Source organism: Pistacia vera, unplaced genomic scaffold (assembly GCF_008641045.1).
Source record: "Pistacia vera cultivar Batoury unplaced genomic scaffold, PisVer_v2 Contig35, whole genome shotgun sequence".
NCBI classification, from domain to species: Eukaryota; Viridiplantae; Streptophyta; class Magnoliopsida; order Sapindales; family Anacardiaceae; genus Pistacia; species Pistacia vera.
In genome coordinates this window covers 1138488-1165921 of record NW_022196168.1, presented here as the reverse complement: position 1 = coordinate 1165921, position 27434 = coordinate 1138488, and the positions used below count along the sequence as shown (strand labels likewise).

Genomic DNA, 27434 nt, shown 5'->3' with positions numbered 1-27434 from the left:
CGGAAAGAAAAATTACATTGTAGATTATCGGGTTTAAATTATTATTGTACTTGGTTCAATTGGAATGTAGTAATAATTAATGTGTTTGGTTGATAGTAATAACAGATGTCTTGAAATACCCTTTTATTAAAATACCCTTTAGATGATTACTAGATATAAATTATTAAGGGCTTGTTTGTTTTATTATTTCAAACCTTATTCTTTATCCTATTCCCAAAATATTTTTTTGTTTAATTATTACTTTTTTGTTTAATTATTTTGGGAAATACTATTGTATTTTTTTAATTATTTTTAGACCTCTTAAGTTTATTAACTTAATTAAACACCCCTAGAAAAAAAAAGTTTAAAAATTAACAAAACAACCCCACCCACCCATAGTTGCCAGATTCCGGCAACCACCGTCAGTGGTAGCCGTAATCTGTCACAACGGCCTAAAAACGACCGAAAATGGTCATTTATTCACTGATCTGGCCATCAGCAATGGCCAAAGAAATGGTCGTCATTCTGCCTTTTTCGGCCAGATTGACACAGCACCGGCCAGATTTGACCACTCTGAGTTGTAACGGCAGATTCCGTGGCCGGAATCTGGCATTGTGGTGGTGGGGATGTTTTTGTCATTTTACAAATTGGGTGTTTTGTAATTATTAACCAAGCCAATGATATTTTCGTCCGCATAATATACTGTTTAGGGGCAAGATTGGACATAAATTATGATTACCTGGGTAATGTTTTAATAATAGCCCCCCAATGAGGTACAAATATTCCCGGCAATTTACTCCCCTTTGAGCACGGTTTGTCATCTTATTTTCCCGTAATATTTTTGTACAAAAATGCCAAACATGGTAATCTACTCAATTAAACAAATATTACCCTTGTTAAAAAATTTCAATTAAACAAATATTACTCTTGTTAAAAAATTTAAACCCGATCCAAACGGCCCTTAAGATAATCCTCACTGTATCATCTATTAGAAAGTACTGTCTCTATTTATTTTTTTTATTTTGTTAAAAAGGCTCTCATATAGTTAAGATTCATCTAATAATTTTTTTTTTCTTCTTAATATTTTTTATGTTTTATTTGAAAAAAAAAAAAAAAAAAAAACCTACTTAACACAATTTTATGTTTACCCCTCTTAGAACAAATATACATAAATTTGTGACTTAGTAAGGAGGTGTTTGTCTGAGCTTATAAGCTGGTCAAATTAGTTTATAAGCTCTAAAATTAAACTAACATATTTGTTTGAGCTTATAAGTTGAGTTTATAAGCCAAAAAAAAAAAAAAAAAAAAAATTTGCAACTTATGAGCACTCTGCTTTTAAGCTAATTTGACTAAATATATTACCACATTATCCCTATTTAATTTTAAAGCTCCATGGTATAATTTATTATTTGATAAAATAATATAGCATCATTTTTAGTTATTTTAATAATAAAATGTAATTATAAATTAGCTTATAAGCAGCTAGTGCTTATAAGCTAATTTTCATAAACTCAGCCAAACAGACTCTAAGACAAATTCTTGATCCAACAATTGAATGTTATGTGTGTGTGTGTGTATATATATATTAGAACATCTCTATAGTCATGATAGTAGGACCAAACTAATTTTATTATTATAAAGAGGTTATAAACAGTGTTTTAAAACTCGACCCAACCTGGTTAGTTTAACCGGTTTGACCAGGAACCAGCTATTAGGTTGGGTCGCGCCAAACTAATTTTATTACTATGAGGAGGTTATAATTAGTGTTTTAAAACTTGCCCAGACCCGGTTAGTTTAACCTGGTTTGATAAAAAACCGACTATCAAGCTGGGTCTACCTAGCATAAAAACTAGTGATATAAATTCACTCGATATGAGCCGTGGTTAGATTGGGATTATTGTAGCTAACCGTCGATCTAACTGGTTTTGGCACAAAACCAGGTCAACTCAAATTACTACATTCTATCATCTAAAATCCCTTTTATGTAGAGGCAGATTCAACCTCTTTGAGGTAGGCCTCAAGTATTTTTTTTTTTTTTTTTTAAATTATTAATATATAGACCCACAAAAATTGTTATTAATATATATACCTAGGCTCACTCTCGGATTTAAAAAAAAAAATGATAATTATTATACATATATTTAAGCTCACAAAAAACTTGCTATTAATATATATATTCAAAGTCCACATTATATTAAAAGTTGAATACTCTCTCCACTCTTCTTCTCCACGACTTTAACTAATTTTTATGATTTTATCCTCAAAATTATTTACTCTCTCATTCTTTTTTTCTCTTCCTCATGCTATTTAATCTTAAAACTTTTGAAATTTAAAATTGTTGAAGCTTTCACTACTCAAGATATCACAATTAGCTTTTTTTTTTTTTATTTTATCAGTTTTAAGTATGTGTATTGCTCATTTCAATTTAGTTTATTTTAGGGTTGAATGATTTTTTTTTTTTAATTCAAATTTGAGGGGAAAATATATGGATCTTAAGAGGTTATTTTGTGTTTTGTATCTAAGAATGAACTTGCTTTCCTAAATTAAAACTTTAACTATATTTTAAAGAACGTTATTCTTTACCCTTCACCCATTACTTTCCTACATTTCAAATTTCACCGTTTTGTTATTCAAAATAATTAAAGAAATTTGAGTTACTATCTATGTTTATATCAAGAAAATTCTTTTTTAATTTTTTATTAATTCATATTAAAAGTCAATGCAAAGTTGACTTTATTTAAGTTTTGGTTGACTTTAGCTTAAGTCAGGTCTGGTCAAAGTCATTAAATTAATATTATAATGGTCAAAGTTATTAAATTAATATAATAATCTTTGAAAGCTTAAAAAAAAAAAAAAAATGAAACTTAAAAGAAGGTTTTGCTCAAGGTTTACTTAATATATTTACTCAAAATTTTGCTTCTCATAGATTTATTCAAATAGGAAAGTATTGCGTTATTATATTTTTTTCTCTCAAGTTTTTGATATCGTGTTATTTTCTTTGCTAAATGTTTGATAATTTTTTAAAGTTTTTACTAGTTGTTTAGCAAACAATGAAAGAGCTGCAGAGCCCCCCTCTATAAAAATCTCGGATCTGCCACTAATTTTATGATTTTCAATTAAAAACATTAAGCTAATCAAGGAAAAAATAAGACTAATTAACAAACGAGAGGAGTTGAAACCGTAAGCCGTTGTTGCTGTGGTGGAGAATGGTGAAGGTGCATATAATAGTGGTGACACACAACTAATGAGGGAGAAGAAAATGAGAATTTTGTCAAACGAGAAGAGTGAATGTGTTTGTGTGTTTTGGTGTAGAAGGTGTGCACCTTTTGATTAGAAGAAAGCTGAAGAGTCGGAAGAGCTTTAAAAATTAAAACAGTAATAATGAAAGAGTGAAGAACAAGAAAGAAAGATAGAGAAAAAAGCTATTGAATTATTAAAGGCTTAATAAATGTTATTGAAAAAGAATAGTGATTGAGTACCCCTTGGCCTAGGCCCAAGCTCGACTTCATGACAAAGGCCCAAGCTTGATCCGGGTCCGTCGCAGGTATGATAAGTAAAGCCCAAGCTCAGCTCGACAGGCTTTTTGTAACCTCAAGCGCGGCCCAAGCCCGCTCATTTTTATAATATGAACTTTTAAATATTAATAAATTTTAATTTTTTTTTATATTTTTAATTCTAGAAACAATTTTTAAATATTAATTTATTTTTTAATACTCAGCAAATATATAAATAACTTTCCACAAAGTGCATCCATCTATCCATATAGGGTTTGGGAAAAATGAGGGGATATATATATATATATGATAATCTTGTAATTAAATATATAGTATAAGGGTAATTTATTATAATTAATATTAAAATTATTGGGCCAAGCCGGGCCTGAAAACATACTCAGACCTGACCCGTACCAAAAATCGAGCTTTAAAATCAGGCCTAGGCTCAAGCTCAAACCCATAAATATTAGATAAAATCTGATTTTTTTGGATCAAACTAGACTGAATACCAAAAAATATTGAGCTCATTACCATATCTAAAAAAGAACTAGAGGTGGGGGGTTGATGGTCAATGAGACAAAAGAAGAAGTGGATACATAAAAAAGTGAGAGATTGATGGCCAATGAGATAAAAGGAGAAGAGTAATGCTACATTTACACTACCCATTCATCATTTTCATTACACCATCACCATTTTACTAATAATTTTTTTATTATAATATTAAAAATTAAAAATAATTAAAAATTTGTGTGGATGTGGGATATGCTATATCATGGTGTAATGAAAATGGTGTAATGGGTGGTGTAAATGTAGCATTATTGAAAGGAGAAAGTGCATACAACAGAAAACATTAATGCAGTGATGAGGATAAAAATGGGCCAATGATGATGTCATCAGTCTGTTGGTTCAACCGGTTAACTGGAGATTTGATTATTTATCGGGTTTACTTCAGTGTTCTGAAAACCGGATCGGACCACCTAGTCGGACCGGTTAGACCGGCAACCGACAGCAAATCCAGTCCGGTATATATAAAAAACCGCTATTTGAAGTTAAACCGGATTGGACTGCGGTTGAACCACCAGAATAGTGCCGAATCGCGGTCCAATCACCGTCGGATTCCGGCATCTTTCGACTGACGACATTTCCACGACCAAACCCATCCATTTTCAGTCGCCGTCGTCTAGCCTTCGTCAATCGCCGTCCACCTAAAGTTTACGGCTTTACGCGACGTCGGATTTCTTTCGTTGATTCCAGCGAGTTCCGACGCTGATGGAACTCCGTCGCACCACCATCAGAGTCGTCGGCACCTGCACATCAAAAGCCCCGAGATTCCAGCTTCGATTGGCCGTCGATCGTCGCTGCCCCACACTCACCAGAATCTTCTCGCGACAGGGGTGTTTTAGATAGATTTCAAACCTTAAGGGAGTATTATAAGGGGTGTTGTTTATGAATTTCAAACCTTTAGGGACTAAAAATAATTTTATAAATTACGGTCAAACCGACCGATCCAATCGGTCAAACTGAAAACTGGACTCTTGAACGGGTCATTGTCCGGTCTGATTTTCAGAACATTGGTTTACTTGACCATGTTTTCAAACCTGGTTATAACTTTTAAAGTTAAAAGTTAAGGATATATAAAAATTGAACATAATATAATATAAATTAGTATTATAATAAAAAAATAAATTCTGTAAGACAGGATAAAAAAATTATAATTTATTATAATCTAAAATATATTTTTATTATAATTGATCGACCAAAATTTCAGTGCATACACGACTGCAATAAATCAATAACTCTTTCACGGGTTCCCATTATTTTTTCCTGAAAAATTGCAATAAATCAATACTCTTTCGCGGATTCTCATTATTTTGTCCTGAACCTGAAAGATGAATTGAAAGTTTCGATGATGCGGCTTTCAGTCTGAGCAGTGAGGTGACTAAATAAACTACATACGACGTTCAAAATGCTACGTGGTGGCCAGCGGCTATTTTCACAATTAATTTTTTTTTTTGTAGGACGTTGTTGGCTCTTCTTGTTTCAGAATCCGAAACGCTCCCAAATATTGCAAAACATTACATTGAAGTACCATATTTGATCAAACCACTAGCCAATGTCGTATTATTAAAAGGAATGCTATATAATATACAACTTCTCATTTGGCTTTTCGAGAGTGAAAATACTGAGGGTTTGGTTTGGTTGTGGCCGGAATCATGTGTGGATCAAATCAATGTTCATTTCCGGAGTCAAAAAGATAAAGGAGCTATTTTAACAGCATCTTCAAATAGTAGGTTTAAAACTAAATTAATAGTCGTCAAAGGAGTGACCTAGAAGGTGATCATTATATTAAGTTGACGCCATCATCCATGTGATGGGAAAGGTAGGGGTTTCTCTCATTTAATGTAGCAAAAAATCAGAGGGATTTTAGATCTTAATAAAATTTGGTTGTGAGCAATCATTATCCAAATATAAGTTTGAGCCTAGCCTTACTAGGAAATATATATAATTCAAGCAGGTTATTGGCTAAAAATTGCAATAAATCAAAAACTCTTTCACGGATTCTCATTATTTTGTCCTGAAAGTGATTTTTTTGCAGAAAGCTGTTTGCTTCTAAATATTTTTGCTCTGTCTTCTCTTCTTGTCTTGAATCTCAAACACACCTAAATATTGCAAAATATTACATTGAAGTACCATATTGCCCAAACTACTAGCCAATAACTTTAGAGTAATACTATACCAACAACTCTCTCTCACAACCTTGACGTGATAACTTGTAATTGGTTAATTCATAATGGGTCTCACATGAGTCTTACTAATTAATTACGAGTTGACCAATTACGAGTTACCACGTCAGGGTTGTGAGAGAAAGTTTGTGAGAAAGGGTTACTGATGTAGTATTACTTATAACTTTAATATATTAAGTTGATGATGTTAAATTGGGTGAGAAATCATTCATGTGATGGGAAAGGTCGGGTTCTAATTGAAATGTTCTTATTTTACTGGGTCACATGTAGACAGTAAAGAAATGGAGGGGATTTAGTAAAACACACTAAATAATTAAGATTAGATGGGAGATTACTATTCACAAAAAGATGCATGGACGTCGGTTGATAGTTTCCAAAACCAAGGGTAAGAAAGTGTTATTTCACAAAAAGATAGGGCCTATAAATTTTTTTCCAACATGCGATGAACACGGAGGAAGGCAATGTTCCATTTCGCCCGCTGTTGGCAAAACTTGTGATAAAAGAGTTTTAGACTTATTGCTGTACACATTTATTATTAGATGACGCGTCAATGGCCGATCAATATATTTCACAGTCAAAACGATATTAATTTCTCTTTCACAATGTGGTCATTTTCATTTTTCATAGTCGGATTGGTAGCATTACTTATTTACAAAAGGATAAGGTCGATATGAACACATCAAAATAGCCTGTCAGAATATAATCTGAGAGCCTGAACACATTAAAATAGGCTGTCAGAGGATGATCTAAGAGCTTGATAAATATGGAGCAAGTTATTCACTAGTCAGAACATGACGGAACGCTTTCTATAAATAGGGTCCATTTGAGCCTTTGATTAGCACAAGTTGGTCATCTATCTTACTTCATTTACATTTCCATGAACTCATCAATGGCTTTGCAAACTCATGTATCAGCACTGAACTCCTCGAAATGCTTTCCACCATCAACCGCAAATCCTCCCTCTAAAATATTTGTTCATGATTTTTTTGCTTCTCCTAGCAATATTGTTAAGCATTCTGCAAAATCACTGCAAGCATCAAGGAGGCTGCAGCCATGTTTAGCATCTAATAACAACCAAGAAGCTTATCGTCCATTGGCAAACTTTGCCCCTTCCATTTGGAAAGACCCCAACATCTTCACTTCTGAAATACCTCAATTGGTATAATTAATTTATATTAGTTTCCTTTCCATGCCATATTAATCTTCGTGTTTTAGCAAATTGATTAAGTTAATTATGCTATAGTAGTACTGGTCATCGTAAATAATTAGCTCTATCTAATTAATTTCCTATTACCAGTTATTTTTTGAAATATGAATATTCTATTCTCTTTGTTTTACTAAATTCTGATGCATAAATTTTATGTTGTTTTGATTTTAGGAAATTGAATCAAATGATAAACTCGCTGAAGAGCTTAAGCAACAGGTGAAAGAAATGTTAATTGCTTCTGCGAGTGATCCGGCGGAGAAAGTTTGTTTCATTGACTCTATATGTCGACTTGGTGTGTCATATCACTTTGAGACGGAAATTGAAGAACAACTAAATCAAATTTTTGAAGCACAACCTAACCTTGCGGAAGATAATGATTATGATCTCTACACTATTGCTCTTCTATTTCGAGTTTTTAGACAACATGGTTTCAAGATGTCTTGCGGTAAGTAGATCTCAAGTTTTATTATATAAATTAAAGAAATAAACATAATGATTAAACAACTCTTATATATATATATTTGTAAGTATCAGGTGTGTTTGACAAATTTAAGGATAGTAATGGTACGTTCAAGGAAAACTTAGCCGGGGATGCAAGGGGCATGCTGAGTTTGTATGAAGCTACTCATTTGAGAGTACGTGGAGAAGATATTCTTGAGGAGGCCCTTGATTTTACAACAACTAATCTCAAGTCCTTGGCTAAATCAAGTCCAGATCATCTAGCAAAACATATAACAAGTGCTCTAGAAGCGCCCTTGCACAAAAATGTACCAAGATTGGAGACACACAAATACATCTCTTTCTACCAAGAAGATCTAGGCGAATACAGAAATGAAACTCTACTCATATTTGCAAAACTAGATTTTAATCGGGTACAATTATTGCACCAACAAGAGCTCAAACATGTCACCCGGTAAGTTTGCTGAATTTTTTTAGTAATTAGTGCTGACCATGTCAACCCCTAAGACCAACATCTTTCATATGATTGGATACCTAGCTACGTGTTTTTGAAGATCAGGTAGCTATTTTATATAATAATAAATCTAGATTGTGTTGTCATTCTTATTTCAGTTGGTGGAAAGATAATAAATTTGCATCAAAGTTTTCTTACTCAAGAGATAGAATTGTGGAGATGTACTTCTGGACGACTGCAAATTATTTTGAGCCTCGCTATTCACGTGCCCGTATAGTACAGACCAAACTTATGATGATATTAACGATTACAGATGATACATATGATGCATATGGTACACTTGAAGAGCTTCAAAGTTTTACAGACGCCTTAGAAAGGTATATGTATGTGTGTGTATGTGTGTGGGTGTGTGTGTATGGTCAAGGTAATCTGTGTAATTAATTCAAATCTTAAAAATCATAATGTTACTTTCAGGTGGGACACTCATGCCACTGGTGACTTGCCAGATTATATGAAAACACTATATAGTGTTATCCTTAATCTCTTTGATGAATTAAATAATGATGTGAGCGAGGAAGGAAGATCTTATAGTGTATCAATTACGAAGGATAAGGTAAATCATATCTGTTTGCTATTACTTTTCAAAACTCATAATTGTAAATTTTCGCAAATCAATTTTTTTAATTTTATTAACATCTATCTATTTATTTATTTTTGTTAATAACCAGCTGAAAGAGTATGTGAGAGCCTGTCTTGAAGAGGCCAAATGGTTCAATGAAGGTTTTGTTCCATCATTCAACCAACGGTTAAGCAATGCAATAATCACAGCAGGTACTGGTTTCGTAATAGCAGCATCATTTGTGGGGATGGGAGAAACTGCGAGGATCAACGAATTTGAATGGCTACAAAATCATCCTAAAATTGTTGAAGCTGTATTTACAATCGGTCGTCTCAAGGGTGACATCAAAGCTCACGAGGTAAATTAAAAAAAAAATTAATTTTTTTTGCACAAATATTTTCTGTATTTATTTCATGTAGGCCATCTAATTAATTACCAATACAAAACATATTTGAAGTTTGAGCAAAAGAGAGGACATGTTTCGTCTACCGTAGGCTGCTACATGAAGCAATATGGCATCTCCAAAGAGGAAACTGTTGAAAAGTTTGAAAAAATATTGATTGCTAATGCTTGGAAGGATATTAATGAAGAGTACATGAAACAAACTGATGTTTCAAGAAACATCTTAGTTACAGTTGTCAATTTTGCACGATTAGCAGAAATACTGTACAAGAACCAAGATGGATTCACATTTCCAGAGGATTTGAAAGATTACATCATCAAGTTGTTCGTGGATCCAATACCTGTTTGATCAGAGCTATGTATTTTACTTTTTAGTTACGTGGTTTGTTTAAGTTATTAGGGTTGTGACTGTTTACGTCTAGCTTAATTGGCTATATTTTAGCCTGTTTTTGTACTACAATGCAATAAAAACTTGTTATGTACCTCTTTCGTCTGTCATTCACAAGACTATCTTTCATATATGTTGTTAATTATTTTGAATTTTAATATGAATATGAGAAAATTATTCGACTTTAAGATAACATGCATAACCATGTATATACTGAATTAAAGAGGTTGTATATACAGTAAAATATCTTTATAGTGAAGTGAAGAATGATGATAGTGAAGAAAGAAAACAGAGAAAATGTTTTAGAAGAAAGACTTGTAATTCTTTATTAGTTTATTGAAATAGTTGTTACAAGCATTTATATACAATTTTGTTAAACAAAACTTAAAAGTAACTACTGAAACAGTTAGCTAACTGGCCAACTTTGTCAACATTTCCATATCCTAACATCCTCCCTTAAACAAAACTTCCACAACCTGTCACTACCTCAGTAGTCATCATTTTCATAACCTAACATCCTTAAAAAACACTCCACAACTTGCCACTACTTCAGTACTTACTAACATTTCTCCTTAATTTAAGCTTCTGAATTCTTTAATCTTTCTTGAGACTTCGGAATTCAAGTCTTCAAACTACTGATTGCTCTGCAACTTCAGCAACTATCAATAAATCTTCAAAACATCAGCACAAATTACAGATTTCTTAGCATACAGATGACTTAGTCTTCAAAGTATACAAACGACTTAGTCATCAAAGTACTAATTGCTCTGCAACTTTATCAACACAAACTACAGATTTCTCAGCATACATATGGCTTAGTCTTCAAAGTACACAAACGACTTAGTCTTCAAAATACTAATTGTTCTGCAGCTTCAACAATCAATAAATTTTCAAATTATCACACAAACTACAGATTTCTCAGCGTCCTTATCAAAGCAGCCCAAGTAAGTCATGTCAGGTTTATGTTATAAAACCATCACAGTGTCATGAGCAACATTGCAGAACATCACAGTTTCAGCATAGAGCAACATTTCAGAACCTGTAAAATAACTATACTACTCAGTAACTGATCCTCTCAGTTAGTTCATCTTACCATATACTGGTAAACATTGTAAACACTTCAACAAGCTCAAATGAGACAATTTGACAAATCAACAAATTATTTAGCAGAAGTAGAAGCAACAGAATCACAGATTTTAGCAGCAGCAGCAGGAGCTTTGATGGTCAATTTTTCTCTAAGAATTTCAAACCTGGAAAATGGAAGAGCTTTAGTGAAAATATCAGCCTTTTGGTATTCAGTAGGAACATGCTGTACCTTAAGCTTGTTGGATGTGACTTGCTCTCTTATATAGTGAGTATCTAACTCAATGTGTTTAGTCCTCCTATGAAAGACAGGATTGGAAGCCAGGGAACCAGCACTCTGGTTATCACACCAGATGACAGGAACTTCAGTCAAATGCAGTCCAATTTCAGAGAACAAGCTACAAAACCAAGCCAATTCAGTTGAGTCTATTAATATTGATGTGTTAACACAGGGAGACCTCTGTACGAAGAAATTATTGGATTTTGTATACCGAAAGACAAGCCGGGAGCACCGTTAGAGGACCACAAACCTTCTTCAGCTTAATGGTTGAACATCAAAAGTTGTGAGTGGCAAAAACTAAGATTTTCCTTCAAATTCAAGCTTGCATGTTTAAATTGAAAGTTTGTGTTGAATTAATGTGTTGAGTTTTTTTACTTGAAATTGTTGATGGAATTTACATGCAAGGAGTGTCATTGTTTTCAAAAGGATTGCATGTGTTAGACAAGCTTGCCATATGCTTCAAACCGGGTAACTCTATGCCGTGTTTCTGCATGAAGAATTAAATATCAGAGATAAAACATTTCCAAATTGGCTGCTTTTTATTCACTAAATTAAGTGCAAAGGAGATTTACCTCGAGATAAATCATGTCAAAAGGAACTATTTATCTTTGCAATGAGTTTTACAGACTGCTTGAAGAAACCTGAACAAACTATATTATAAATTCATGGAGGCTGTAGTCTTGTTCCCTTGCTTTAAAACCTGAAATGGTATTAATACAGTTGTCAATCAAACAATCAAAGCCATACTATTCAGCTACCATTACCCCAGGCAAAAGTTAACCCTTTAATAATGAGCACATTCTGTATCATAGTTCATAATTTTGAGTTGATTACATAGTTTTAGATTGATCTCAATAAACAGAAGCACAGAATACCAAAAATAAAAACTGACTGAACCCTGAAGTGCTAATTTGAATAATACCCTTACATATAAACACAATCACTTAAATATATAGCAAACATAATGCTGTATAAAATGAGAAAAAGTATAAAAAATTCACCTAATACGTGCACATGTAGGAGCTTTTTGGCGCCAATAACTGACTGAACCCTGAAGTGCTAATTTGAATAATATAAAAGGAATGACAAGAATAAACTGTTTGGTGTGTTTATTATCATAATCAGAAAGATTGTGATAAAGGAAGTGTAACACTTCCTCATTTCAAAACAGAATTGGAAAAACAAAAAAAACCAGAGATGAGCGAATTATTTCCTACCTTAGGTTCTCGATGGCCATAATGTCTTCCAAAAATGATTCACTCTCAGCATAATTGTCTACTTGCATTCCAAAACGAAAAATTGGCCATCCAACTTTGTTTGCTCATTGATCCCTTCTAGAACCAAGAAAATTTCTGTTCCAGCGTGGTGCATCACATAGTCAGCCTTGAATTCGTGAGTAACACCATTCACCTCAACCCAACTACACCCAGATTTTTTCGTTACTTTATGATTTCGCATAAACGTCCTCATCTTTAATGCATCTTCCTGCCTATTTGCAGCAATATAAATATTCCATAATAGTATATAAACCCCATCATCATCTGGTTCTAATTCAATTAACATTTTTGCAGCCATTTCAGCTAAATTCAAGTTCCCATGGACCAAACAAGCCCTAAGTAATGATCTCCAAATAACAGCATCTGGGTTAATTGGCATCAGTTCAATAAAATCTTTAGCTTCTTCTAAAAGCCCAGCTCGGCCAAGAAGATCCACCATGCAACCATAATGCTCAATCTTGGGTTGCAAACCACAGAATTTGTTCATCCTATTGAACAATCTCTGACCCTCAACAAGTAACCCTGCATGACTGCAAGCTACTAGAACTGACAAAAATGTAACCTCATTCGGTTTGATCTTCAATTCTATCATGTCAGCAAAAACCTCTAGAGCATTCTTTCCTTTACCATGAAATGCATATCCTGATATCAAAGTAGTCCATGAAAAGATATCCTTCTCCCGTATCTCACTAAATACCTTCAATGCCAAATCAAGACATCCACTCTTTGCATACATACCCATCAAAGCGTTATTCACAGTAACACCAAAACCAAGATTACTTTTACTAACATAACCATGAATGCATTTACCAAGATCAAGAGCTCCAATGTCAGCACAACCCGACAATACAGCCACAATAGTAATCACCGTACAAAACTCTCCTCCAGCTTTCATTTCCCTAAAAAGTTCCAATGCCTCAACTATTTCCATCCCTCGAAAATAAACCGTTATCATTGCATTCCAAGAAACCGAATTTCTCTGAGGCATTTCATCAAACACCAGGCGAGAAGACTCCAAATCATTGACCATTGCAAACCCATTAAGCAAACTATTCCATGAAGCAATATCTTTACATTCCATACATTTAAAAACTTTCTCAGTCGATTCAATATCTTTATTCTTGCTATACATATCAATCAACGCATTACCCACAATTGGGTCAAACCCTAATGAAAACCTGACAATTATCCCATGAACTATCCTACCACAAGCCAAATCTTTTATACATTTACAAGCTGATAAAGCAGCAACAACAGAGTAGCTATCAGGTTCTATATTTCTACAAATTAAACGAGAAAATACCCACAAAGCTTTTCTGGGTTCTCGAACTTGCACGTGAAGATTAATGAGACATGTCCATGAAACTATATCTGGGTTTTGAATTTGACTAAAGAGTGTGTTGGGTTCCTGTGAGGTTCCCAATTTGGCGTAAGAGTTAAGTAATTTGCACGCAAAAGGTTGGTGATGGTGGAGAATTCCAAGTGTTACTGCTTGAGCGTGGATTTGTTTCAGGAATTCAAGAGTATTACATTGGCGTAATAGAATTTGTAAGTGTTTGTAGTTCATAACTTGGGCTAATAGAATTTGTTTGAAACATTCATAGAGAATTTGGATGACGATACCTCATTGTTTAAGCAATGTCAGTAATTAAACTCTATTACAGAATCCAACTCAACAACCTTCGAGATTTTGACAAGAGTTGCTTGATGGAGAACATGATGCCATAAAAGTTGAAACCTGAGTTCGATTTGGAGAAGAGTTGCTTTTGAAATTTCAATATTTTTGATAAGCTCAAAAGGAGTTTATGTTTGAGCTTCTCCCATAAGCTGTAAACTAGCTTTTTTATAACAGTATAAGCACTTTTGAAAGGCAACCATACAACCTAAAGAAAATTCGAAAGTGCTTAAAGAATCAAAATAAATAAATAAAGTTATTTTGTCTAGTAAAGAAGCCCAACCAAACAGGCTCTCAGCATAGGTGAAACAAACAAATTTTTATTGGTCAAATTTTTTTCTCTATATTTCCTTTTTGGCATGTGTAGAGAGTCAGGTTTAATAGAAAATTAGGTGGATTTTAGATAACTGTATGAACTCTCAACAAATTTCTGGTCAGTGGAAAGTGAATATATCTTATTATTTATGGAGCGTTTAGTTGGGGTTACATGAGATTACTGGAGTTAAGTCATCTTATATTACTTGATTACCATGTTTGACTGTCAAGTAATATAAGATACTGGTAATCTTCAAATACCAATAGTGGTTACTATTAGTAATATTAGAGGTAATTTGATTCCCTTTACTTTTTTAGGTATTCTAAGATTACCAAGGTTATCTTTTTTTGTTATAATTATATCCCTTATTAATAAAATTTTAAGACAATAATGCCTTTATTTTTAAATTTATTTACATGAATATGATTTTTACTATTTCACTCCAATTAATTAATTTTTTAGGCAAAATTACCCTTGAATTCAAAACAAATTGTAGTCCACCCAAGCCACCACCCCGACCCACTTGCTGCCGCTAGCACCCACTGCCGCGACCGCCATCGGAACGACACACTGAAGGCCGAAAATGGTCGTCGTGCGTGGATCTGGCCGCCAACGACCACGTCTGTGGCCGTCAACGGCCATCGATTTGGTTTTTGACTGCCAGATTCATTATTGATCTAGCCGTTGATGGCCAGATCCGTCATCGATCTGGCCGTCGACAGCCAGATCTGTCACGTCTGGCCATTTCCGGCCAGACAACTCACAGAAGCCACTTCCTGCCTTCCGTGCGCCGTTAGGTTGCCGACGACCTGCAATGGTTGTCAACAGCGGCTGGGTTGGTGGGGGTGCTTTATTGATTTTCTAAACTTTTATTATGGGGTTGTTTTTGCTAAGTTTTTAAATGTTGGGGGGTTATAATAATCCAAATAACAATCAATATTAAAAATTAATATAATAATAATATTTAATTAGAGGACAATTCAGTAATTTAAATAACATACCCACCAATTTATTCCTCCTAACCAAACATATTAATATAACATACCCACTAATTTATTCCTCCCAACCAAACATATTAATATAACATACCCACCAATTAACCAAACACATTTTCCTAAAGATTTCCAGTAATATTCAAGGTAATCTAACTTTCCAGTAATCCAACATTCCCTGATCGTGCGCCGAGATGACATTTTCTAGCCAGATCCACAATCGATCTGGCCGGAAAAGGCCAAATCTACGGCTAGATCTAGCCATGTTTGGTCATCAACGACGGCCAAGATATGGTCCTCATTGAAGACCAGCTACGGTGAAAGATCTGGCTGTCATCTTTGGCCGTGGGATCTGGCCAGAAAATGATAGAACGGCGCACTACCGGCCATATCCAGTAGGTAGTGAGTCATTAAACCAGATTCCGACCACATTCTGTTTGTGGTAGCTGGAATTTGACAAATGTGGGTGGGTGAGGGTGTTTTTATCAATTTCTAAACTTTTTTATGGGGGTATTTAGTTAAATTAATCAACTTAAGGGGTTTAAAATGTAGTTGAAGAAAATATAATAGTATTTTCAGAATAGAGAAACAAACTAGTATTCTGGAAATAGTATGAATAGGATAGTTAAAAATATTTAAATAATCAGACCTTTTTGTTTAAAAAAAAAAAAAAAAATACCTATCTAACAAAATTTTATGTTTACCCCTCTTGGAACAAGTATACATAAATTTGTGACTTAATAACACAATTTCCTGATCCAACAATTGAATGTATGTTATAGATTATAAACTTATTAATTGTTATAATAAAAGTGTATATATATAGTTAGTCATGATAGTGGGACCAAACTAATTTTATTATTATGAGGAAGTTATAACTAGTATTTTAAAACTCGCCCTGGCCTGGTCGGTTTGATCAGAAACCGGCTATTAAGCCAGAGCCAACATAAAAACCGGTGATATAAATTTACCCAGTTTGAGCTGTAGTTAGATTGAGATTACTGTAGCTAATTGCCGGTCCAACTAGTTTTGGCACAAAACCATGTCAACTCAAATTACTACATTCTAACATCTAAATCACTTTTATGATTTTTAATTAAAGACATTAGGCTAATCAAGTAAAAAATAAGACTAATTAACAAACCTGAAAAAATAAGGCTAATCAAGTTTGTGCTGAATTAATGTGTTGAGTTTTTTTACTTGAAATTGTTGATGGAATTTACATGCAAGAGTGTCATTGTTTTCAACAGGATTGCATGTGTTAGACAAGCTTGCCATATGATTCAAACCTGGTAACTCTGTGCCGTGTTTCTGCATGAAGAATTAAATATCAGAGATAAAACATTTCCAATTGGCTGCTTTTTATTCACTAAATTAAGTGCAAAGGAGATTTACCTCGAGATAAATCATGTCAAAAGGAACTATTTATCTTTGCAATGAGTTTTACAGACTGCTTGAAGAAACCTGAACAAACTATATTATAAATTCATGGAGGCTGTAGTCTTGTTCCCTTGGTTTAAAACCTGAAATGGTATTAATACAGTTGTCAATCAAACAATCAAAGCCATACTATTCAGCTACCATTACCCCAGGCAAAAGTTAACCCTTTAATAATGAGCACATTCTGTATCATAGTTCATAATTTTGAGTTGATTACATAGTTTTAGATTGATCTCAATAAACAGAAGTACAGAATACCAAAAATAAAAACACAGTTTTTAGAAACCAACTACCCTTACATATAAACACAATCACTTAAATATATGGCAAACATAATGCTGTATAAAATGAGAAAAAGTATAAAAAATTCACCTAACACGTGCACATGTAGGAGCTTTTTGGCGCCAATAACTGACTGAACCCTGAAGTGCTAATTTGAATAATATAAAAGGAATGACAAGAATAAACTGTTTGGTGTGTTTATTATCACAATAAGAAAGATTGTAATAAAGGAAGTGTAACACTTCCTCATTTTGAAACAGAAATTGGAAAAACAAAAAAACCAGAGATGAATGAATTATTTCCTACCTTAGGTTCTCGATGGCCATAATGTCTTCCAAAAATGATTCACCCTCAACATAATTGTCCACTTTCATTCCAAAACGAAAAATTGGCCATCCAACTTTGTTTGCTCATTGATCCCTTCTAGAACCAAGAAAATTTCTGTTCCGGCGTGGTGCATCACATAGTCAGCCTTGAATTCGTGAGTAACACCATTCACCTCAACCCAACTACACCCAGATTTTTTCTTTACTTTTTGATTTTGCATAAACGTCCTCATCTTTAATGCATCTTCCTGCCTATTTGCAGCAAAATAAATATTCCATAATAGTATATAAACCCCATCATCATCTGGTTCTAATTCAATTAACATTTTTGCAGCCATTTCAGCTAAATTCAAGTTCCCATGGACCAAACAAGCCCTAAGTAATGATCTCCAAATAACAGCATCCGGGTTGATTGGCATCTGTTCAATAAAATCTTTAGCTTCTTCTAAAAGCCCAGCTCGGCCAAGAAGATCCACCATGCAACCATAATGCTCAATCTTGGGTTGCAAACCATAGAATTTGTTCATCCTATTGAACAATCTCTGACCCTCAACAAGTAACCCTGCATGACTACAAGCTGATAGAACTGACAAGAATGTAACCTCATTCGGTTTGATCTTCAATTCTATCATGTCACCAAAAACCTCTAGAGCATTCTTTCCTTTACCATGAAATGCATATCCTGATATCAAAGTAGTCCATGAAAACACATCCTTCTCCCGTATCTCACTAATAACCTTCAATGCCATATCAAGACATCCACTCTTTGCATACATATCCATCAAAGCATTATTCACAGTAACACCAAAACCAAGATTACTTTTACTAACATAACCATGAATGCATTTACCAAGATCAAGAGCTCCAATGTCAGCACAACCCGACAATACAGCCACAATAGTAATCACCGTACAATACTCTCCTCCTGCTTTCATTTCCCTAAAAAGTTCCAATGCCTCAACTATTTCCCTCCCTCGAACATAAGCCGTTATCATTGCATTCCAAGAAACCGAATTTCTCTGAGGCATTTCATCGAACACCAGGCGAGAAGATTCCAAATCATTGACCATTGCAAACCCATTAAGCAAACTATTCCATGAAGCAATATCTTTACATTCCATACATTTAAAAACTTTCTCAGTCGATTCAATATCTTTATTCTTGCTATACATATCAATCAACGCATTACCCACAATTGGGTCAAACCCTAATGAAAACTTGACAATTATCCCATGAACTATCCTACCACAAGCCAAATCTTTTATACATTTACAAGCTGATAAAGCAGCAACAACAGAATAGCTATCAGGTTCTATAGTTTTACAAATTAAACGAGAAAATACCCACAAAGCTTTTCTGGGTTCTCGAACTTGCACGTGAAGATTAATGAGACATGTCCATGAAACTATATCTGGGTTTTGAATTTGACTAAAGAGTGTGTTGGGTTCCTGTGAGGTTCCCAATTTGGCGTAAGAGTTAAGTAATTTGCACGCAAAAGGTTGGTGATGGTGGAGAATTCCAAGTGTTACTGCTTGAGCGTGGATTTGTTTCAGGAATTCAAGAGTATTACATTGGCGTAATAGAATTTGTAAGTGTTTGTAGTTCATAACTTGGGCTAATAGAATTTGTTTGAAACATTCATAGAGAATTTGGATGACGATAACTCATTGTTTAAGCAATGTCTAGTAATTAAACTCTATTACAGAATCCAACTCAACACCCTTCGAGATTTTGACAAGAGTTGCTTGATGGAGAACATGGTGCGATAAAAGTTGAAACCTGAGTTCGATTTGGAGAAGAGTTGCTTTTCAATGAACACTATGTATGAGAATACTGAGGGTGGACATACATGGAAATCCAACATGTGACAAACGAGGCAAATGCAATTGCTCAATGTTATTTCAAGCTTGGATAATCCTTGAAAAAGAGTTTTGAATTTATTGCTTGAAGATGTTGAGATTCTTCCATCATCTTCCAAAGTCAGCTTTCCTTCTCTAAATTCAACTTCTGGGCTTTGCCTTGTTGGGCTTTACTTGAGTGAGTTCATCCTTTTTATAAGTTCGCCCATACTATTTTCTATTTGGGCTAGGCTCAAACTTATATTTCAAATCCAATTTCCGGCAAATTTCAAGGTCCGAGTTATACGGCTTCTTCAGGTATAGCTTAAAGAAAAAGAGTTTATAGAAGACGAGCTTATTAGAGGAGTTTGTTTGGCTAGGAAAAAGTAAAAGGGCTTTGTGATATTAATTTACGAAAAGGGGTTTTAATATACACAGATCAAGAGAAATTTAAAAGATTGAACGGGGTTATTTTTGAAATTTCAACATTTTTTATAAGCTCAAAAAGAGTTTATGTTTAAGCTTCTCCCATAGGCCATAGGCCGTAAACTAGCTTTTTTTATAACAGTATAAGCACTTTTGAAAGGCAACCATACAACCTAAAGAAAACTCGAAAGTGCTTAAAGAATAAAAATAAATAAATAAAGCTATTTTGTCTAGTAAAGAAGCCCAACCAAACAGGCTCTCAGCATATGTGAAACTGAAACAAACAAATTTTTATTGGTCAAATTTTTTTCTCTGTATTTCCTTTTTGGCATGTGTAGAGAGTCAGGTTTAATAGAAAATTAGGTGGATTTTAGATAATAACGGTATGAACTCTTAACAAATTTCTGGTCAGTGGACAGTGAATATATCTTATTATTTAAGGTAATCCTCACTATATCATCTATTAGAAAGTGTTGTCTCTATTTATTTTTTTTATTTTGTTGAAAAGGCTCTTATATAGTTAAGATTCATCTAATAAATTTTTTTTCTTCTTAATATTTTTTGTGTTTTATTTGAAAAAAAAAAAAAAAAAAAACCCTACTCAACATAGTTTTATGTTTACCCCTCTTGGAACAAGTATACATAAATTTGTGCCTTAGTAAGACAATTTCATATATATATATATATAATATATATATATATATATATATTATAATATATATATTATATATTAATATATATATATATATATATATATATATAATATATATATATATATATATATATATAGAGAGAGAGAGAGAAGAGAGAGAGAGAGATGAGAGAGGGAGAGAGAGAGAGAGAGAGAGAGAGAGAGAGAGAGAGAGAAAGAACATCTCAATAGTCATGATAATGAGATCAAACTAATTTTATTACTATGATGAGGTTATAATCAGTATTTTAAAACTCGATCCAGCCTAATTAGTTTAACCAATTCGACTAGGAACTGGCAATTAAACCGAGTCGAGCCGCATAAAAACTGGTGATATAAATTCACTTGGTATGAGCCGTAGTTAGATTGAGATTACTGTAGCTAACTGCCGGTCCAACTGGTTTTGGCACAAAACCAGGTCAACTCAAATTACTACATTCTAGCATCTAAAATCCCTATTATGATTTTCAATTAAAGACTTTAGGCTAATCAAGGAAAAAATAAGACTAACTAACAAATGAGAGGAGTTGAAACCCTAAGCCGTTGTTGCTGCGGTGGCGATGGTGGTGGAGAATGGTGGAGGCGCATATAATAGTAGCGACACACAACTAATAAGAGAGAAGAAAATGAGGATTTTGTCAAAAGAGAAGAGTGAATGTGTTTGTGTGTTTTGGTGTAGAAGGCGTGCACCCTTTGATTAGAAGAAAGTTGAAGAGCCGGAAGAGCTTTAAAAATTAAAACAGTAAAAATGAAAGAGTGAAGAACAAGAAAGAAAGATGGAGAAAGAAGCTGTTGAAGCTCTCTCTCTACTGTTCTTCGTTCCTACAATTTTAACATGGAAGAGATTAAAAATAAATTGCATTCAATAAACTTTCGTAGAAAAAGTCAACAGAGTTTGGTTTATTAAATGTCATTAGACATGACAATGTTCCTCGGGATTTTGAGACCCGTCCCGCCCTGCCTTGCCCCATATGGAGCAGAGAAGCCTTGGTTTTTTTGGGGATAGGGGTGGGGGGTGTTTTAATCCCCATTCTCGGGGATGGGGCGGGGGTGGGTGATGCCTTTCCCCCGCCCTGCCCCATACCATGCCTAAATGTCATCAAGAGGCTTAATAAATGTCATTGAAAAAGAACTAGAGGTGGGGGATTGATGGTCAATGAGACAAAGGAAGGAGAAGTGGATACATCAAAGAGCGAGGGATTGATGGCCCAATGAGATAAAAGGAGAAGTGCATGCAACAGAAAACATAAATGCAGTGATGAGGATAAAAACTATAATACTTGACTTACCGATTAAACTATCGATTTGACATACTGACTCATGTGAATTGAGTTAAATTTTGAGATTTGGGTAATTGAACAGGTGGGTCGGTATGTGAAAATCGGTAGCTTGATCGGTAAGTGTAGTATTACTGGGATAAAAATGGGTCAATGATGATGTCATCAGTCTGTTGGTTCAACCGGTTAACTAGAGATTTTATTTTATCGGGTTTACTTGGACCATGTTTTCAAACCTGGTTATAACTTTTAAAGTTGAAAGTTAAGGATATATAAAAATTGAACATAATATAATATAAATTAGTATTATAATAAAGAAATAAAATCTGTAAGACAGGATAAAAAAATTATAATATAAAATATATTTTTATTTATAATTGATCGACCAAAATTTGAGTGCATATACGATTGCAATAAATCAATAACTCTTTCACGGGTTCCCATTATTTTGTCCTGAAAAATTGCAATAAATCAATAACTCTTTCACGGATTCTCATTATTTTGTCCTGAACCTGAAAGATGAATTGAAAGTTTCGATGATGCGCTGAGGTGACTAAATAAACTATACACAACGTTCAAAATGCTACGTGGTAGCCAGCGGCTATTTTCATAATTAATTTTTTTGCAGAATATCTGTGCGCTCGCTCTTCTCTTCTCGTTTTCCTTTCTCAAACACATCCATATGATTCTCAAACACTCCCAAATGAAGTGTACCATATTTTATCTTTCATACCCACCACAGTTGATATACTCAATTTTGAGGGCAGGAGGAATCATTAAGAACAAAAATAATTGTTTTACACGATCCAAGAAATATTCACAGATTCCCATTTTTTTGTCCTGAAAGATGAATTGACTGTTTCGATAACGCGACTTTGGCTTTGACCGATGACCATATACAATATATTTCATAATCTTAAAAGCTCCCAAATATTGCAAAACATTACATTGAAGTACCATATTGATCAAACCACTAGCCCATGTCGTATTATTAAAAGGAATGCTATATAATATACAACTTCTCATTTGGCTTTTCGAGAGTGAAAATACTGAGAGTTTGGTTTGGTTTGGTTGTGGCCGGAATCATGTATGGATCAAATCAATGTTCCGTTCTGGAGTGAAAAAGATAAAGGAGCTATCTCGAAAGCATCTTGAAATAGTAGGTTTAAAACTGAATTAATACTTGTCAAAGGAGTGACCTAGAAGGTGATCATTCTATTAAGTTGATGCCATCATCCATGTGATGGGAAAGGTATGGGTTCTCATTTAATGTAGTAGAAAATTAGGTGGATTATATATATATATATATGAACCTTAATAAAATTTCTGGTCGGTGGACGGTGAATATTATCTTATTATATAATATTTATCTTCCACCGATTTTCTATTAAATTTGACTGTTTACACTAGGCATGGCAATGGGGCGGGACGGGACGGGATCTCATTCATTATATCCATCTTCGCCCTCAAAATCACTTTCCACCCCCGCCTATCCTCCTTCTATGCCCCAAAGGAGAATGTTAGAGGCCCGTCCTTATCTCGTTAATTTTATATAAACATAAATTAATTTGAGTATTACTAAACACGATAGTTAATTCTCGTCCACATGATAAATACTTAAATTAATCGTTTAAACATAATTAATTATATATACATAAATATGGGTCAGTGTTTGTTTTTGTTCAATTATTTAGGGTGAGAGAATTGAGAAAATATGAGTTTATATAGGTAGGATAATTGTGTAATTAGATAAAATATAAAGGTATTAATAAAAAGTAAATATATATAATTTTTAAATTTATATATTATATATAGGACGAAGCAAGGTTGAGGAAAGGCATCACTCACCCCTGCCCTATCCCCAAAAAAAACCAAGGCTATATGGGGCGGGGCAAGATGGTCCCGAAATCCTAGGGAATATTACCATGCCTAGGCTACACATGTAAAAAAGGAGATACTGAGAAAAAAATATTAACCAATAAAATATACTCTGGAATTTGTTTGCTTCACCCATGCTAGGGCCTAGGAGCCTATTTGGTTGGATTTCTTTACTGGACAAAATAATTTTTTTTTTTTAATCTTATAAGTATTTTAGAATTTTTTTAGGTTGTTTTGTTGCATTTTAAAAGTGCTAATACAGTTATAAAAAACACTATTTTGTGACTTCTAAGAGAAGCTCAAGCAAAAACTCTTTTTGCCCTCATTAAAAATGTTGAAATTTCAAAAATAACTTTGGATCTATTATATTAAAACTTTTTTTAATAAATTAATTTTAGAAAGCTCTTTTATATTTTCCTAACCAAACAACTAACAAACTTTTTATAAAAGCTCTACTCCAATATACACAAAGGAAAATTTTAGGATATCACATTCAGCATGCAATCGTCTTATGCTTCTGCGATTAAAATTTTTATTCAAATATATATAGATCGAACATTTTTTTATATGTTTCCTTAAATACAAGCAAACAAACAAACAAATCAAAACAAAAGAGAGAGATGAAGAAAAATATCGTATAAAATTTGTCGAGAGCTAGATTTCCAGTTGTGCTTGTATCTGATGTGTAATTAACGTGTTCAATTACTTTTCAGGTGGGATATTAATGCTGTTGGTACTTTGCCAGATTATATGAAACTTCTTTATACCACGCTCTTGAATTTTTATGATGAACTGGAAGATGAGGAGAGCAAGGAAGGAAGATCTTATTGTGTTTCTTGCATGAAGGATACAGTACGTCTGCTTCGCTATTAATTATTTATTTATTATAAATTTCTCACATATATATGAATATATTTTCTTTCTGAAGATCCAAAAAGTGCATATAACAGAAGAGTTCCTAAACTACTACGGCTTTTCTTCTTTAATTTAACGTAAGAGTTTAAAAATATTTATTTTTGTAATCAACTTCTTCCATATGTAAGGCATTGAGGAATTATTTGTGCAAACTCTGTAGCATGGAAATTTTTTTATTACAAATTAACAGCAATAATACCGCCTTGTTAGGTATATACCACATCATGACATTATTTTTATGAAAACATTGTAACATAAATAGAAATCATTTTGGATGAAAAATCAGAGATAAAATCTGCGTAGAGAAGTTTACTCTTAATGAGTATTCCATCTCAGGTGTATATGTTTGTTATTTATTTATATACTTCGTTTATAATATTCAGATAAAGGACCTGCTGAAAGTCTCCCTTCTTGAGGCTGAATGGTTCCGTAAAGGCTTTGTCCCGCCATTTGAGGAACGTTTGAACAGTGAGTTAGCCCCAGCTGGTAGTATTTCCTTCTATGCAGCAACTTATTTTGTTGGAATGGGAGCTGCAGGGAATAAAGAATTTGAATGGCTGAAGAGCGACCCTAAAATTGTTAGAGCTGCATATATAATCGGCCGTCTCCAGTGTGATATTGTATCTCACGAGGTATTTTATATATATATATCAATCTTTAATTTGTTTGTAGCAATATCAATTCGTGTAATACAGTAGAACTTGCTTAAAGAAGTAATATATAAAAACTAGACTCAATTCCGACCCTATAAATGTGTTGAATTTGTATGTATCTAATTAATTATAAATTGATATTTGAAGGATGAGCAAAAGAGGGGACATGTTGCCTCTACCGTGGAATGTTGCATGAAGGAATATGACATCTCGAAAGAGGAAACAGTTGAAAAGTTTAAGAGAATTAAGAGTGATGGATGGAAGGATCTGAATGAGGAGTGCATGAAGCCAACAGCTGCGTCATCAAAAGTCCTAATTACACTTATCAATAGTGCGCGCGTAATAGAAATTCTCTACAAAGAAAAAGATGGAGTTACATGCCCAGAGGCTTTGAAAGATTACATCACCAAGCTTATCATTCACCCAATTCCTATTTAATTAAGAGTTATTCATAATAATGTATTAGTTCAATATTTGAGTGTTTGTTGTTGTTTGGAAGAAGAACTATTTGAAGTAGAGTTATGTTTTGAATGTTTAAATTTCAGATACATTGATCTCTTATATCATAATATTTGCACAACTATTTCATAAAAGTTTGTTAAAGTAACAAATAATTCTTTGAGGTTTCAGAAATAATAAAAGTACCCCGCCTTTAAGGTTTGGGTGTTAAAAAAAAGGGTAGAGAGGCAACTTGGTAATATTTATGAACTTTTAACAAGGAAAATTTAATGATCAACTAATAGTATATTAACGAAAGGGGTATTTTTGTTATTTTATATTACCCCAGGGGGGGTATATTCTTTAACACTATACAATATAACCTCTATAAATTAATACTCGATAAATTAATAACATCTATTATATAATAATTTCTTACGGTTCCGATTTGAGCTAGTGGGTTAAATTGATAATTGCAATAAATTAATAAAATAATACTTTTCTTGAAAATCTTACATAACTCTATAATCTCATTCATATCATAACTAAATAATTTGCTAATTGACTATGATATTTTATTAAATCTGTCATGATTGATTTTTTAGCAATTTTAGATGGGAAGCCATTATAATTATGAAATATAGTAAGACATTGTATTTGTTTATAAAGTATAAAGATTATTTTTAATCTAATTAGTTGAATACATTTAATACAATTAAAAATATCAAGTACAATGAATACATTTAATTCAATTAAATTATACACAGATTTTTTTGTTGAATACATTTAATTAAATTAATGCAATTATATACAATGAATATTATTTGATTAAGTAAATAAGTGCAATGAATTTATTATATACAATGAACATTATTTAATTAAGTACATAAGTACAATGAATTTAAATTAATGCTTTAATGTATCTTTAGTGGATTAATTTATATTCAATTGATTAGATTGGTAAAATATAATGAATTTTTAGTTAATTAAATGTATGTTCTATAAATTAATAAATTATTAATTTATCGATTAATTAATACCTCTTTTAATTAATAGAATTTATCAAATCCTAATGTTATTAATTTAAAAATGTTATACTATATTAGTATATTATATTACTTATATCTTTGAGTAATACTATACTTATAAATAAATTTTACAAAGACCTCCATACAAAGTGATGTGACAGAAAATGAATGAAAGAGTGAATTTAATGAGTTTGACTTTTTGTTTCACTCTTCCATTCATATTTTGCTACCTCACTTTGTATGAAAATATTTGTAAGATTTATTTGTAAGCATAGTATTTTGTATATCTTTAGTCTATTGTACAAAAGACACTCTGTTCAAGTTTATCACTAGTTTAGCATTTACATAATTATATATATATAAAATAAGGTTATTCCTCTGAAAAAGTAAAATAATTATATATATAATATTTTTTTATTAGCGTGGACAATTTAACTGGAGCTCACCAGGCAAAATTCATATTGTCATAAATAATAGACATGAGATTAAGTGACAAAGTATTATGGAAAATGAACTTGTAGAAGAAAGCAGAGAGAATTATGTTTAATTGAAGAATCGTATATTTTCAATTCATTGATTCATTTAGTAAGAGAGTTACAGGCTTTATATAGGGAACATACAATCTATAAAATATTCTAATTATTATTATTTGAAATTTTTTCTTCACGATTGCGAGACTATCCATGTACACTCCGAAGTCTCCTGATTTATGAATGATCCGGTGGAGAAATTTAGTTTGATTGACTAATATGTTGCTGTGTTGAGCTAAGAGCTACTGAATGTCAAGCCTTCTTAGACGATGAAGTTGTGAAGTAGCCTGAAGAGTGTGTTTTAATTTTATGAGAAAGATAGCTTGTTCATCTTAGATTTCTG

General features: G+C 33.0%; 4 protein-coding genes across 4 annotated transcripts; 2 read left to right on the top strand and 2 right to left on the bottom strand.

Annotated features, from left to right (window-relative positions):
• Positions 1-7106: 7106 nt before the first annotated feature.
• LOC116139294 (probable terpene synthase 6) lies at positions 7107-9784 on the top strand. Its single transcript, XM_031424972.1, has 7 exons — positions 7107-7376; positions 7596-7869; positions 7959-8337; positions 8496-8714; positions 8812-8950; positions 9066-9314; positions 9414-9784. The coding sequence occupies exons 1-7, from the start codon at positions 7107-7109 to the stop codon at positions 9705-9707; spliced, it is 1824 nt and encodes a 607-aa protein (XP_031280832.1). The 3' UTR covers positions 9708-9784.
• Positions 9785-10905: 1121 nt separating this feature from the next.
• LOC116139293 (pentatricopeptide repeat-containing protein At2g20540-like) lies at positions 10906-13953 on the bottom strand. The gene is made up of 2 exons (XM_031424971.1): positions 12389-13953; positions 10906-11227 (listed from the first exon to the last, which is right to left on the bottom strand). The coding sequence occupies exons 1-2, from the start codon at positions 13951-13953 to the stop codon at positions 10906-10908; spliced, it is 1887 nt and encodes a 628-aa protein (XP_031280831.1).
• A 3444-nt stretch (positions 13954-17397) lies between these two features.
• On the bottom strand, positions 17398-19024 carry LOC116139348 (pentatricopeptide repeat-containing protein At2g29760, chloroplastic-like). The gene has a single exon (XM_031425027.1). The coding sequence runs from the start codon at positions 19022-19024 to the stop codon at positions 17462-17464; it is 1563 nt and encodes a 520-aa protein (XP_031280887.1). The 3' UTR covers positions 17398-17461.
• A 4037-nt stretch (positions 19025-23061) lies between these two features.
• LOC116139292 (probable terpene synthase 6) lies at positions 23062-25533 on the top strand. The gene is made up of 4 exons (XM_031424969.1): positions 23062-23168; positions 24241-24379; positions 24826-25074; positions 25243-25533. The coding sequence occupies exons 1-4, from the start codon at positions 23062-23064 to the stop codon at positions 25531-25533; spliced, it is 786 nt and encodes a 261-aa protein (XP_031280829.1).
• Positions 25534-27434: the final 1901 nt, after the last annotated feature.

Bases quoted from the DNA above. Each gene is read 5' to 3' on its own strand.
- LOC116139294 (XM_031424972.1), top strand. From the start codon at position 7,107: ATGGCTTTGCAAACTCATGTATCAGCACTGAACTCCTCGAAATGCTTT. The intron at 8,338-8,495 runs GTAAGTTTGCTG...TTCTTATTTCAG, and splicing joins GAGCTCAAACATGTCACCCG to TTGGTGGAAAGATAATAAAT. The intron at 8,951-9,065 runs GTAAATCATATC...GTTAATAACCAG, and splicing joins TATCAATTACGAAGGATAAG to CTGAAAGAGTATGTGAGAGC.
- LOC116139293 (XM_031424971.1), bottom strand. From the start codon at position 13,953: ATGAACTACAAACACTTACAAATTCTATTACGCCAATGTAATACTCTT. The intron at 11,228-12,388 runs GTAGACAATTAT...TTGGTTTTGTAG, and splicing joins TTTTTCGTTTTGGAATGCAA to CTTGTTCTCTGAAATTGGAC.
- LOC116139348 (XM_031425027.1), bottom strand. From the start codon at position 19,024: ATGAACTACAAACACTTACAAATTCTATTACGCCAATGTAATACTCTT.
- LOC116139292 (XM_031424969.1), top strand. From the start codon at position 23,062: ATGGCAATGGGGCGGGACGGGACGGGATCTCATTCATTATATCCATCT. The intron at 23,169-24,240 runs GTTAGAGGCCCG...ATTACTTTTCAG, and splicing joins TCTATGCCCCAAAGGAGAAT to GTGGGATATTAATGCTGTTG. The intron at 25,075-25,242 runs GTATTTTATATA...TGATATTTGAAG, and splicing joins GTGATATTGTATCTCACGAG to GATGAGCAAAAGAGGGGACA.